Source organism: Rhincodon typus, chromosome 33 (genome assembly GCF_021869965.1).
Source record: "Rhincodon typus isolate 14 chromosome 33, sRhiTyp1.1, whole genome shotgun sequence".
In the NCBI taxonomy this organism is placed as follows: domain Eukaryota; kingdom Metazoa; phylum Chordata; class Chondrichthyes; order Orectolobiformes; family Rhincodontidae; genus Rhincodon; species Rhincodon typus.
Window position 1 is genome coordinate 19,910,927 of NC_063364.1, and position 14,155 is coordinate 19,925,081.

The window sequence follows — 14,155 nt, forward strand, 5'->3', positions numbered from 1 at the left end:
TCCGACCATGGCAGATGGTGAAATTTGAATTCAATAAAAATAATCTGGAACCAAAAGCAAGACCAATGGTGATTATGTAACCATTACTAATTGTCCTAAAAAATCCACAGGTTCACCAGCCTCCTTCAGGGAAGGCAATCTGCTATCTTTATGTAGTCTGACCTACATGTGATTCTAAACCTACAGCAATGTTATTGACTCTTAACTGCCTTTAGGGTAAGTAGGGATGGGCAATAAATGCTGGCCTTGCCAGGGATGCCTACATCATTTGGACAACAAAAAATGTCCTGAGTTTGGTGTAAATGGTCTTCAAAACATGTTAAATCAAATTGCAGGTTTACAGGTTTAGCTGCAGTTCTTTCCCCGAGAGAGGTGGTTTGCAATAAATATATTCATGATGTTTTTTGTTTGTGAAGTGTCTTTAATCATTTGTACAGACCATTTTGATGATGTTCTCCCCTTGACAGTTCCCCACTGAAGATGTGTTTGGGGATTTGAAAGTCATCCATGTGGGAGTTATGCCTAAATTGAATTTTCTTGGGAATGATTTCCATTCTGTTGAGCACAGCACAATGAAGGACTTTGTTGTTTGTGATCTTGTCCTGCCATCTGCATAGAATAAATCAACAGAGATAAATATTAGATTAGTCTCTACCATTTATGTTTATTTTGAATGAGTTCACATTGTCTTCCGTTGGGTTCATCGTAACAAAAGCTTTGTATCATGCAAAAGAACTTTGAATGAGCTTGGAAATTAAATTTCCCACAAAGTGCAGAAGATGTTTACCCATAGACATTATTGTAGTCAGTCTTAATTTGATATTATTGGTAATTACATTTTTCATACTGTAATTGTAAAATTGAACCTGGCATTCGGAAGATAAATTTCAATTGAATGCATGGTAAAGACTAAGAAATTAAAGTTCAGAATCTGCCATGCCTGTGGTCTGGCTGCTTCTCTGAGGCAACATAGTGTACATGACAGATCTGATAAGCTTATTGTCACTATATCATTTTCGAAGATCTAGAGAGAGTAGAGACGTTCAGGGAGGTGGAATGGACCTGGCAGCAGTGTAGCAAGTGAACTCAGAAGTGATGTCTCTAAAATACTCAAAGGAAGGATCAGAGAACAGACTTGTTTAAACAGAAAATAAAATGATCGAAAAATAGGAATAAAAAATAAATTAGTTTGACCAATCTTTTGCCAACTTGTATGTTTATTCCACCAACATACTTCCTCACTTTTCCCTCGATTGTCTCGAAGTGCCTATGTCTTGAATAATGTTTCCTTGAATGATCTTCTATCAGTCATTTATTCTACAAGTTTCTTACGTTTTTGTTCAAAATACCCCACTGGATTTCCCTCCCTATTCATAATTTGTTAGTCGCACCTATAAATTCTCACTGACCCTAACCCACCACTCCCAACAGAAACTGAATGGGTGTGCAACTGAGACAAGGAGAGTGATACCAGGTTGTAATCCAGCACCAGGACTACCAGGTCAGAACAGGAATCTTAAATAAAAAGAACTGTGGATGCTGTAAATCAGGAACAAAAACAAAGTTGCTGGAAAGCTCGGCAGGTCTGGTAGCATCTGTGAAGGAAAAAAGAGTTAACGTTTCGGGTCCCGTGACCCTTCCTCAGACCTGAGGAAGCAGTTCTGAGGAAGGGTCACCGGACCCGAAACATTAACTCTGTTTTTTCTTTCACAGATGCTGCCAGACCTGCTGAGCTTTTCCAGCAACTTTGTTTTTGTTCCAGAATAGGAATCTTGTCTTTTGAGCAGGTGAGCAGGAGAGCAGGAAAGCAGCAGGATACTGATCTCACTAGAGTCTGACTGGAGTTTTAGCCTGATGCCTCAGCAATATCCAGTCTTGATGAAAGGTGGTTTCTGGTTACTCCCAAAACTACTGACAAGGCACAAGTCAGGAGTGTGATGGAATACTCCCCACTTGCCTAGATAGGTGCAGCTCCAACAACATTCAAGAATCTTTACACTATCCAGGACAAAGCAGCACACTCGATGACGTCACATCCACAAACATCCACTCCCTCCACCACAATGCACAGAAGCAGCAGTGTGTACCATCTACAAGATGCACTGCAGAAATTCACCAAGATTCCTTAGACAGCACCTTCCCCAAACACATGATCACTTCCAGCTAGAAGGACAAGTTGCAGACACATGGGAGCAAAAGTTCCTGTAAATTCCATTCAAACCACTCACTGTCCTGAGTTGGAAATATATCGCCCTTCCTTCAGTGTTACTGCGTCAAAATTTTAGAATTCCCTATCTAGCAACATTGTGGGTCAACTTACAGCGCATGGACTGTAGTGATTTAAGACAATAGCTCACCACCATCTTCTCAGGGGAAACCAGAGACAGGCAATAAATGTCAGCCCAGCCAGCGATGCCCCATCATGAGTAAATTTTTAATAAAACACAACAGAATGGACAGCTGGTGTAACTTAAAATATTTTTTGCACCATTGCTCAATGCCAAAATGACTCTAAATGCTATTTTAATGATACACATCAGATTTTACTTTGATAATTTATCTAAATATTGGTGTGCATATTGTTCTTCAGGGTCAAGCAAACTTATGGCAAAACAGTTTTGTTAAATTAAGTGGAATGCTGGAGGCTTTGTTCTCATTTGTATGTAAATTCATAGATTGAAATTCACAGGAGTGGTCACGTTCACAGTTTCTGTCTGAGAATCTGTTCAGTGATGCAGGTTAATTTGGAACATTGAAGCAAAATAAAGGAATTTTCTATGTAGTTTTTGTTAAGTGGAAGCTAAATCACACTTTGATGGGGCTAATATTTTGAAATATTATTTTTTTCAATTTCAATTTCTTTCACACAATGTGCATTTTGTTTGTCTGACACATTCAAGACAATGTTTCCTTCTGTGCATTGCATCAAGTAAAATAATCATTTTCCTGTCCATGTTTGTAATCAGTTATAATTTTGATTAAAATTGTTGCCATGGTCAAAGTTGAGGAATCTAAACCTGTTTGGAAAATGGTTGCCAACAATAGTTTAATATATCTGTGGACATTTCACCACATGGTCTGCATTCCAATGCCACACCTCCATGATTAGTTGACCGATCTTTATGTTGAGAATAACTTCCATCATGTTGTGTGGCCTGATCACTGTGCTAAATGGAATAGATTTCAAACAGATCAAGCAACTCAAGACTGGGCAATCATGAGATGCTGTGTGCCATCAGAATCTATAGCCTCATGGCCCAGCAAATCCCCCACTTGACCATTACCATCAAGCCAGGGGATTGACTCTGGTTCATTGGAGATTGCACCAGGCATATCTAAAGATGAGATTTTAATCTGGTGAAGCTACAACACAGGATGATTTGTGTGCCAAACAGCATTAGGAGTCAATGATAGGTAGAGTTAAGCAATTCTGTAGCCAGCAGTAGGATGTAAGATATAGATTTCTTGCTCATCTGATAGTACATGATGATGGATAACTAAACAACTCATTGGAGGAGGAAGTTCAACAACTATCCCTATCTTCAATGATGAGAGAGCACAGGTCATCACTCCCCCCAATACTGACGCTCAATAGCAGCAAAGTGTACAATCTACAAGATGTATTATAGAAATTCACCAAAGCTCGTTTGACAGTACTTTCCAAATCCATGACCACTTCCATCTAGAGGGACAAGGGCAGTAAATGCATGGAATAGCTAGTACTTGCAAGTTCCTCTCCAAGCCACAAGATTTCAGTGTCGATCCTGGAACTACCTCTCTAGCAGCATTTTGGATGTACCTACTCCAAATGGGCTTCTGTGGCTCAAACACACTAGCTGCTTCTGAAGGACAATAAATGTTGGCTCATCTAGAGACACCCACATTCCATGAATGGATTAAAAATAAGTCCAGTCTCACAGAGAACTACCTACCCACCCCAAATGAGAAGTGAGTGTTCACTTCACGGATGATTCTTAACATCACTTCAAAACTCTTTTTAACATTCATTCTTTTCAGTTTTTTAAATGATTAATAAGTTTATGTGTGTAAAGGTATTTTTGTCTAAAAAAAAGCACACAATAACGTCCTGATGATTTTTCTCCAGCGTAGTAACCACAGTGACCTGGAGATCAGCCTTCAATTCCTGGAAACTTCAGAGTCAGAAATCACACGACACCAGGTTATTCCAACAGGTTTATTTGAAATCACAAGCTTTCGGAGCACTGCTCCTTCATCAGCTGAAGTGACAAAGCAGCAGTGATCCAAAAGCTTGTGATTTCAAATAAACCTGTTGGACTATAACCTGGTGTCATGTAACTTCTGACTTTGTCCACCCCAGTCCAACACCAGCAACTCCATACCATGGGGAGGCAATAGCCTAGTGGTACTATCGCTGGACTGTTAGTCCAGAGACCCAGGTAATATTCTGGGGATGTAGGTTCAAATCCTGCCATGGTAGATGGTGGAATTTAAATTTGATAAATATTTGGAATTAAGGGTCTAATGATGACCATGATTCATTGTTGATTGTTGGAAAAAACCCATCTGGTTCACAATATCCTTTAGGGAAGGAGAATACTATCCTTACCTGGTCTGGCTGACATATGACTCCAGACCCACAGCAATGTGGTTGACTCTTAACTGCTCTCTGGGCAGTTGGGGATAGGCCATAAATTCTGCCTAGCCTGTGATACCCTCATCCCATGAATGAATAAAAAAAGCCTTCAGGACAATCCTGAGTGTTCAGAACCCCATAGCAATGACTGATCTGTACTGTTGGGGCTATAGATCACTTCTTGGCCAAAGCTCACATGTGGAGTTGTATTTGTTGCTTTTCGTAGGCTGTGCAATATTTTGTGTCACCAAGAAGCTGTCAACACATTTAGTTTCTTTGCAAACGCTAAGAAGATTGAAAGCAATGTTTTAATTATTGGCTATTTGAGAAGTTTTAAACATCTTTTTTCACTGGTTGTGGTTATGATATATCCAGTGCAAAACCAAACCGGGCTTGAGATCATCTACTCCAAGCCATATTGTACCGTTTGTGTTGATGTGAAACCAAAATCAACTAATATGTAGCTTCATCAGGCATAAAATTTCCATGGTATTCCTACCGTGGAGGCACTAATTTACTTACAATTATTCCAGTATCCCATTTAAGATTAGAATCCCTACAGTGTGAAAGCAGGCCATTCAGCCCATACTGCCCTCCAAAAGCAGCCCACCCAAACCGACCCCCTACCAATAACCCTGCATTTCCCATGGTTATTCCACCAGGACACTATTGGCAAATTAGCATGGCCATCTTTGGACTGTGGGAGGAAACCAGAGCACCTGGAGGAAACTCACATAGAAACAGGGAGAATGTGCAAACTCCACAAAGCTTGAGGCTGGAATCAAAAACGGGTCCCTGGCTCTGCAAAGCAGCAGTTCTAACCACTGAGCCACTGTGCCACCCTGAACCAAAACACATGTTTTAAATTTAAGAAATAAATAAATTACATTCAGCTGCATCATATCTCCACTCTCAGCAAAGTGCTTTGTATCCAAAGAATCCCTTTTGCACTTGCTAGCCTTCATCAGTTCTCTTTCTGGCAACATCATCTTGAATTTAAAATTCCCATCATTGTGTTCAAATCCATCTCCACCTCTCCTGCAAATCCATGTTTAAATCTTTCCACAGAGGTTTTTAACCCTGCCGCAGCACCAAAATAGCCCTAACCAAAATCACAAATGACATGCCCTATGATCATGAGTATGACCATGGTAAATAAACACCCTTCAATCTTTTTCACAGCTTTTGAAACAGTCAACGATACCAACCTTTTAGTGTTCAGCTCCTTGGGGCTAACCTTACTTGGTTTCGCTCATCTCCAGTCAGTCGTATATAGTGTAGTAGCTTCTTTTGCAGAGCTCTTGCTGTATGCTTTGCGACTTCCACGTGAACATTAATTCCATTGGACTAAATTAGAAATTACGGAAACAAAAACTGATTGTGACTGTATTATTTCAAGCAGAATGTTAATTTCACAAGAATCATGTAATCATAAATGTGGCTTCTCAGACACTGTCCAACTAACATGTCACATTCAAAGGCAGTTGAATGTCTTTTGGAGCAGAGAGGAGAATAAGATGCAACAAAATATTATCATCAAAATTTTAAAATGATATTTTGTGTTGGTCAAGCAGATGCTATGTAACAGCAACAACTTTGCAATATTAATTGGATGATGCAGAAGTAACTTGTTTTTATTTTGAAAGAAAATCTGACCAGGTAAAATGGTCTTGAAGAGGAAGTTTAACATTCGTGCAGATGGGCAAGTTAAGTAGCTAACTATTGCATGTGTGTTCCTGCCCTCTGTCCGACCTGAAATTAAAAGCAGGGAGGTTTCATGAGGATTTGGAAGCACGTAACTGATGTGACTAACTGATGCTGTCACATGTTAAACAGGAATATATTTTGCAGCGTGTCTGTGTACATTAAAAACATTTCACAGTCAGTTCTGCTAATAACATGTGTTCCATCAATGCAAATTGGCTGCAACACGATTGACAAATAGGGGAACACTATTTCTAAAACGCGAACTTGTGTTGGCTATAATGCGAATCCATCAGCGCACAGGGGAGTATGCATCGACATCACATGATTGTTTCACAGGCTGTGTTGTGAATATGTACAATGTTAGCACCAAAAGAGTCTCCATGCCGGCATCACATGATTATTTCACAGGCTTTGTCGTGAAGTGCTTTCTGTGAGAGGTACCCAGTACAACATCCTCCCTCATCAAGTCACCTTGACAATTTTTCAAAATAAAGTGTTAAATTTACTTTTATTTCATTATAGATATGAATTAAACATTTATTCAAATTGTGCTATCCTTTGTGTGATTTTTGAGCAATTTTGAGTGATTATTTTTGGTGGTCTGCCCCTAACCCCACTTTTCCCATATGCCCCGTTATTTCTATAGCACGATTTTCTATAACGCAATGTTGCGCAGGAACACAATTATCGCGTTATAGCAGAACCGACAGTATGTGTCACCTCCTGCCAAGCAGTGTGCATCTTTCTTAACAGGGGAGGGTATCCTTCAGAGTCAAAGAAAGAAAATCATTGCTGCATTTTGTCCAAAAGTGCCAGCAACTTTTCATCAGTTGATAGAATTGATTTTCTCTTTTCTGTCGCCATTCCATCCCTGCAGCAAAAGCAAATCTGCCCTTTTAAAAATCATCTTTAAGATGTGCTTTCAGCCATTCTTTCCCTTCCCTGAAGATAACAAACTCCCAGCCTAGTTGAGACAGGGAATTCATCTGTGTCAAACGTTGGGAAATACTATCTGTTGTTTAAATGTTTTTTTTCCATCTTCAATCCAGGTCTGATTTCAATGGATATTTTCCTCTATTCATTAGTAATTGTGAAAATGTTGTTATGCATATAAAACACCATGACGTCTTTATACACACGACATATGTGGAGGAAGATATACTTCATTATTCCTTCTGTTCCCAATCTTCTGGCGATATGACTTTTTTGAACTTGTTGCTAGGCAATTCAGAAGAATGGTATTGATTGACTCTGTTACTGATGCTTTATTTCCTTCACCGCACCCCCCCACCACCCCTGTAGAAAACCCATTACCAGCACTCAGCAAATTGATAAATCAGGAAAAGCAAACAGTATGTTCTATCACACCATAGGTAAATGCATTAGTGTCAACCATGCATCTATAAGTCCCCATTTATAGTCAACTTCATCATCATGTTCATTATTTTGCTTTGTGAAATGATGCACTCTTCTTTCTTCTATGACTCATACAGGATTGCATTGATTGCTGTTGTCTTGAATTTCAATAAATGACATTTGTCCAGTTTGGGCTTTGGGCCAAGCCCTGTTTTTGTTCAATCCATTGCTTGTCTGGCACATGTGGAAGTGCATCATTCTGTTTAAAAGTTTCCAAATCAAGCCACTGAATGACCTTATTGGATGATTTTTGTTTGCTTGATATGGTGTTCACCATTCCGTAGGGACACACCCAACTTATCTAAAGTGATCCCTTGCCTGGAATGCAAAGCCACTGCTGTTTTTAACTACAGCTGTTCCCAGAGAAACATCCTCCTGCTTGCTCAGCTCAAACAACCACCTTACCTGATGTAGCCTTGCCTTGTGGGGTTACTGGCAGGACGAAACCTACTCCCAATAGACAACACCACCCTTCCAGGTTCCACTAATGAGCCAGTTGCCTGGTCAATGGTTATCGATGAAGTACAATGTACTTCAGTTATAAGAATCTGTCAGGATTGGTTCAGAAGAGTCATATCAAACTTGAAACATTAACTGTGTTTTTCTCTCATTGATGCTGCCATAACTGATGAGCATTTTTTGCGTTTGTTAAAGATTAAGTAGAGTTTATATGCAACAAATACTAAGAAAACAATTATTACTAGTCAACATTGGGCTTGGGCAATTGCTGCTCATATTCCTCCTGAATAATAAAATGTTAATTCTCCTTGGAACAAAATGTATATGTTTTTCCAAGTGTACATTCTAATTGCAAAATGTTTACTAACATTACATTATCCCATTTAATGATCATGAAAAGGCAAAACAAAGATGGGCTCTTCATTGTTACTGTTTTCAATGGCACCTTTCAATGTTTATTTTTAATAATGTCGTTTGGTGTACAAACCTCAGGTAACTCCAGAGTGAGACAGGCACAAGGTTCAGAAATATCTGATGTTAAGAAGGTGAAAGTATATTTTCAATAATTGTACCACAAACTTTATTGCCTGGAATTCTAAAGCTGCTACACAGAACATGTGAGTGGGGATTTGAATTTGTTTCATTCTCTCTATAAATATAACGTTTTGTTTTATTTAATTCATTCCTAATGCTTGTTGCTGGTTATATTGTCAAATGTATAAATACTTTGACAGGTCTTGGAAGAACATTCTAATTAGGTATCTTAAATGAGATTCCTAGGAACCAATGAATCTGCAATCTTGTCTACACCAGATAGTATAATTCCTCATGAAAGAGCCATCACAATTTTGCTGACCAGCAGTAGTCCACAAGTAAACAATGTTAGAGCCAAATATTTTCTAATAAACTTGTTCAGAGATGTTATTACACACCTCAGGAACTGGTGGGACTTGAATCCAGGCTGTCTGGCTCAGAGGTAGGGACACTACCGCTACACCACAAAGCTCTTAATAATGTCAGAGCTAGCATGCCAAACTGACATGTTTCAAATGGTTTGGATTAATTTTGAATTAATTTGATTACCCCACATTAGATACTGAGTAAACAAATTATTGAGTAACATCTAGCTAAGAGGTTGGTTGACAAGATAAATGACAAGTTGCAAAGGCAGTTCAATGTATCAGTTAAGCAAATCCAAACGACTGCTTATTTACTTACAGTGGTGTTGCATGCTCAAGGCTACTGCAAGTAAGTAAGATTTTTTTTGGAGTAACTCTATTGATATTTGACATGTTAACATGAATCACTAACCAAAGTACAATATTTTTGCTGATGGTTAGCAATGCCTCCTGAATATCCACAATCTTGTCCTTTGAGCAACATGCCGAAGTTAAACTTTTATCCTTGGGATGGCAGTGTTGATTTCTGTGATATTGAGGTGAACATTCAATAACGTCCAACTCTAATCACACAAGACAGACAGTATCTACTAATGATACACAGCTCAACTTATTAACCAGTTTAACTCTTATCTTCCTTAAATTCAGGCCACTTACGCAGTTAAACACTTATACCATCTGCTTCTATGCTGATAAAACTATACAATTTGACTTAATGTGTTCTTGCTCGCTGTCCAGGCTTTACTTTCTAGTTGTAAAGGAATCCTTCTATGTTTGCTTCTATGTTTACAGAAGACATGATGCGGAGAATCTTCTTTAACATAGAGGTACTATGTCTAACCAATACTATAAGGAGTTAAGAAAACAAAACAAAGATGAAGATAGAATATTCCAAGTAGAGGTGCCCCAAAACACTCCTTAATATGTCCTAAGCTCCAAGAAAACCCTAATATCAAAACATCAATCAGTATGATGATGTGTGTGTCCAAGGAATTCACCTCTTACCATTTCAATCACCTATGACAGATACATACAAGTTCAGAAATACATGAAATAGGAGTAGGAGTAGGCCATATGGCCCCTCAAACCTGCTCTGCTATTCAATAAATTCATGACCGATTTTATTGTGGCCTCAACTCCACTTTCCCGCCTACCCCCAAAAATCTTTGACTCCATTGTTAATCAAGAATCTATCTATTGCTGCTTTAAAAATATTAAATGACCCTGCTCCCCCACTGGTCTCTTAAGAAGAGAGTTCCAAAGAAACACTAACCCTCTGAGAGACACAATTTCTCCTCAATTCTGTCTCAAATGGGAAACCCTTTATTTTTAAACTGTGCTTCCCCAAGTCTTGGTCTCTCCCTCAAGAGGAAACATCCTTTCAGCATCCATGATAATGTTTCAGTAAATGATACATGGCCACCCAAGCATGTAAAGTTTCACTTATTACCCTCAATACTTTTTAGCTTAAGGCCTCCACAAAGGATGAATAAGGCATGATATCTCTATGTCTCAGTGTCAGTTTTGTTTTGCCCTGCTATGAAATACAGAGTTCAGATACATATGTTCAGAGTTTTGACTAGTTTCAATCTCTCAGTCATTTCCCAACTTTCAATTTTTTTCCCAATGACTTCAAATTTTGCATGATTAATTTTAGTGAAACTCCATTTTGAGAAAACCCTTCAAAACAATTGAGAGGGTATTTTCCTGAACTTCACACCTAAATATACCGTTTTACTGCTATACTGACAAATTCCATTAAATGCACATTGTTGTTAAAGAACCGCAGTTACACATATTTACTTCTTATAATCTTAAAAGTGCTTATGGGATGTGGCATCACTGGCTAGACTGGCATTTATTATCAATCCCTAATTACCCAGGAGGCAGTTAAAAACGAGTCAACCATATTGCTGTGGGTCTGGTGTCACTTGTAGAAGTTTTCTGGGTCACCAGCATGGTATTTTTCCCTCAATTTTCTTGAAGCCTACCTTCTAATTTATCTAAATTGGCACCATTTAGAAATAGTGCTAGTCACTGCAGCTAATTAAGTTGTGGCCAGAGCCCATTGCTGCCATCCCATTCTCTGTGGGTTCTTTCAGGCCCAAAATCATGAAGTATGGATTTCTGGTCTAACTAGAAGAGTCTTAATGGTAAACAACATGACGATTATTGAATGATTTACAGATTACATGAACATTACCTACATTACTACAGAGAATGTTAGGAGCCACATTAGCCCTGCACCTGTTATTCTTTTTTTAATCTCTAAACAAGTCAAATGTTCCATTATCACAGTGGGTGATGTTTAGTGCACAAGTATTAACCCTTTCAGACCTTTATACAACAGCCAGCTAGTGAACTATTATAGAGTTCGTACAGACCTTTCAGTCCAACTAGTTCATGCCAATCATAATCCCAAAATAAACCAGTCCCACCTGCCTACGCTTGGCCCATATCCCCCCAAACATTTCTTATTCGTGTACTTTTTCTTGATGTGAAATATAGGAAACATGACAACCAATTTTGTGCAGAGCTTGCTTCCAAAAACATCAATGTGATAATCACCAGAGATAGTAGGAACTGTAGATGCTGGAGAATCCGAGACAACAAGGTGCAGGGCTGGATGAACACAGCAGGCCAAGCAGTATCATAGGAGCAGAAAGGCTGACGTTTCGGGCCTAGACCCTTGATCAGAAAAGGGTGATAATCACCAGGTTTTTTTTAAAGAAGCAACATTGATTAAGGGGCAAATTATTAGCCAAAGTACCACAATTCCCCTGATCTTCCATCTACTGCAATGGTATATTTTACACTCACTGCAGAGGGGAGATGGGGGCCACTGTTTAACATTTCACCTCAAAGATGACACCTCTTTCCAGTACTGTTCAGAAGTGTCAGTCTGCTCTGGTTAATCTTTTCATTTATTATTTTCAGACCCATATACAACACACAAGAGGCTTTACAGCAAATGAACTACTTGTTGAAGTGTAATACAGGATAGGTAACTATTCTGTGGGTGAAGAAATTTCTCACATTTCAGTCCTAAAAGGTTTAGCCCTTAAAAATATGACCCCTGGTTCTGGATTCTGCTACCATCAGGAACATCTTTCCTACATCTAATCTGTCTACTCCTGTTAGGATTTCATTGGTTTCTATGAGATCCCCCTTCTTTCTGCTAAACTTCAGTGAATAGAATCCTAACTGACTCAATGTCTCGTCATATGTCAGTCTTGCCATCCCAGGAATTAATTTGGTAAACCTTTGCTGCACTCACTCTATAGCAAGTACATGCCTCCTCAGAAAAGGAGACCAAAACTGCACACAATATTCCAGGTGTGGCCTCACCAATACCCTGTATAATTACAGCAAAATATCCTTGTTCCTGTATTCGAAGGCCAATATACAGTTTGCTGCCTTTACTGCCTGTTGCAGCTGCATACTTACTTTCAGCAATTGATGCTGAAGGATACCCAGGTCATGTTGAATGTATCCCCTTCTCAACTAACAATAATATTTGAATAATATCTGTCTTCCTATCTTTGCTACCAAGTAGATAACCTCATATTTATCCACAAAGTACTGCATCTGCCATGCATTTGCTCACTCACTCAGCCTGTCCAAATCATACTGCAACATCCCTGTGGCCTCCTCACAGCTCACCCTATCACCCATCTTTGTGTCATCTGTGAATTTTCAGATATTACATTTGGTTCCCCCATCTAAATTAGGGGTGGCACGGTGGCTCAGTGGTTAGCACTGCCGCCTCACAAGAGGGGTTTAGGTTTGATTCCAGCCTTGGACGACTGTGTGTGTGTGTGAAGTTTGCACATTCTCCCTGTGTCTGCATGGGTTACCTCCAGGTGCTCCAGTTTCCTTCTGCAGTCCAAATATGTGGAGGTTAGGTGGATTGGCCATGCTGAATTGCCCATAATAGGTTTCCCATGGGAATTACAGGGATGTGGTGGGGGTGTGTCCGTGTGGGATGCTCTTTGGAGGGTCAGTGTGGACTTGATTGGCCGAATGGCCTGCTTGCACACTGTAGGGATTCTATGATTAATCATTTAACATACATTGTGACCCCACTAGTCACTGTCTGCCATTAAGAAAAAGATCCATGTGTTCTGAGGAAGGGTCTCTTGACCCGAAACATTAACTCTGATTTCTCTCCACTGATGCTGCCTGACCTGTTGAGCTTTTTCCGGCATTTTCTATTACTTCTACTCTGTTTCCCATCCGCTAACTAATTTTCTAACCCATCTCAACACACTACCTTTACTTTCACAGATTGATCAAGAGCGTGTTGCCTCAAGCCTCAAAAGGGGGGTGACAGTGAAAAATTACAGTCACTTGCAGAGTGCAAGTTTCACCCTGTTTACTTTTTGGAGTGCATAACTGTAAGGCTGAAAAAAAGGCACAACAGGTTAGAACAGCAGAAAAGTCATCATTTCAGACCTAACCCTCGACAGTGCAGCACTCCCACTCTGCAGGACCTAACTGTCAGTCTGTATAGGAACGGGAGGGGGATTTGAACCCGGGACCCTAGGTTTTCCAGGAAACCTGCGTTACTCTCTGAGCCACAGATAACACAAAGGTCAGACACTGCGCAAAGCGGGCTTTTTATCAGGGAGTTGGTGGCGGTTTTTTTTGCTGCTGACGGGTGGATGGGGAGGCTCCTCCTGTCATTCGGCCGCTGCCTTCTCTGGTGAAGGAGCAGCATCTCGGCCCCCGCCCCCCGGCCTCCGTTTTACACCACATCCCCCCCCCCCCCCCCACTCACTCCGGGGAAGGGGAGGATGTCTGAGCCGCTGCCTCCCGGGGCCGGAGGAGGGGACGAGTCGGAGGCCGAGCTGTCCCAGAGCCTGGCCCGGACCAAGACGCGCTCGTATGGCAGCACGGCGAGTGTGGCGGCCCCGCTGGCCGAGAAATACATCCAGCACCCGGTCACCCCGAGCGACACCCTCCGAGGCCTTGCCCTGCGCTACGGAGTCACGGTGAGTCCGGGGAAGGAGCGATCAGACTGAGTCCTAGGGTGGGGGCAGCTAGGGCAAGGCCACCC

The 14,155-nt window shown here is 40.4% G+C and overlaps 1 protein-coding gene and 1 long non-coding RNA gene across 6 annotated transcripts in view; one reads left to right on the forward strand and one right to left on the reverse strand.

Annotated features, from left to right (window-relative positions):
• Window positions 1–400: 400 nt before the first annotated feature.
• LOC125486807 lies at window positions 401–13,991 on the reverse strand. Of its 2 annotated transcripts, none has more exons than XR_007265435.1 (3): window positions 13,873–13,991; window positions 5,824–5,962; window positions 401–609 (listed from the first exon to the last, which is right to left on the reverse strand). It is a non-coding gene; the product is annotated as an uncharacterized LOC125486807 (long non-coding RNA). The 2 variants fall into 2 exon arrangements; XR_007265434.1 differs by having other exon boundaries at window positions 13,877–13,988.
• lysmd2 (LysM, putative peptidoglycan-binding, domain containing 2) overlaps window positions 13,893–14,155 on the forward strand; it is a 47,986-nt gene continuing 47,723 nt past the window's right edge. For all 4 annotated transcript variants that reach the window (XR_007265433.1, XR_007265432.1, XM_048616055.1 and 1 more), the window contains exon 1: window positions 13,893–14,090. Coding sequence is in view for 2 of the 4 variants with exons in the window: in XM_048616055.1 (XP_048472012.1) it covers window positions 13,893–14,090 (198 nt within the window). In the remaining 2 variants the exon portion in view is untranslated. The remainder of the gene's footprint in view (window positions 14,091–14,155) is intronic.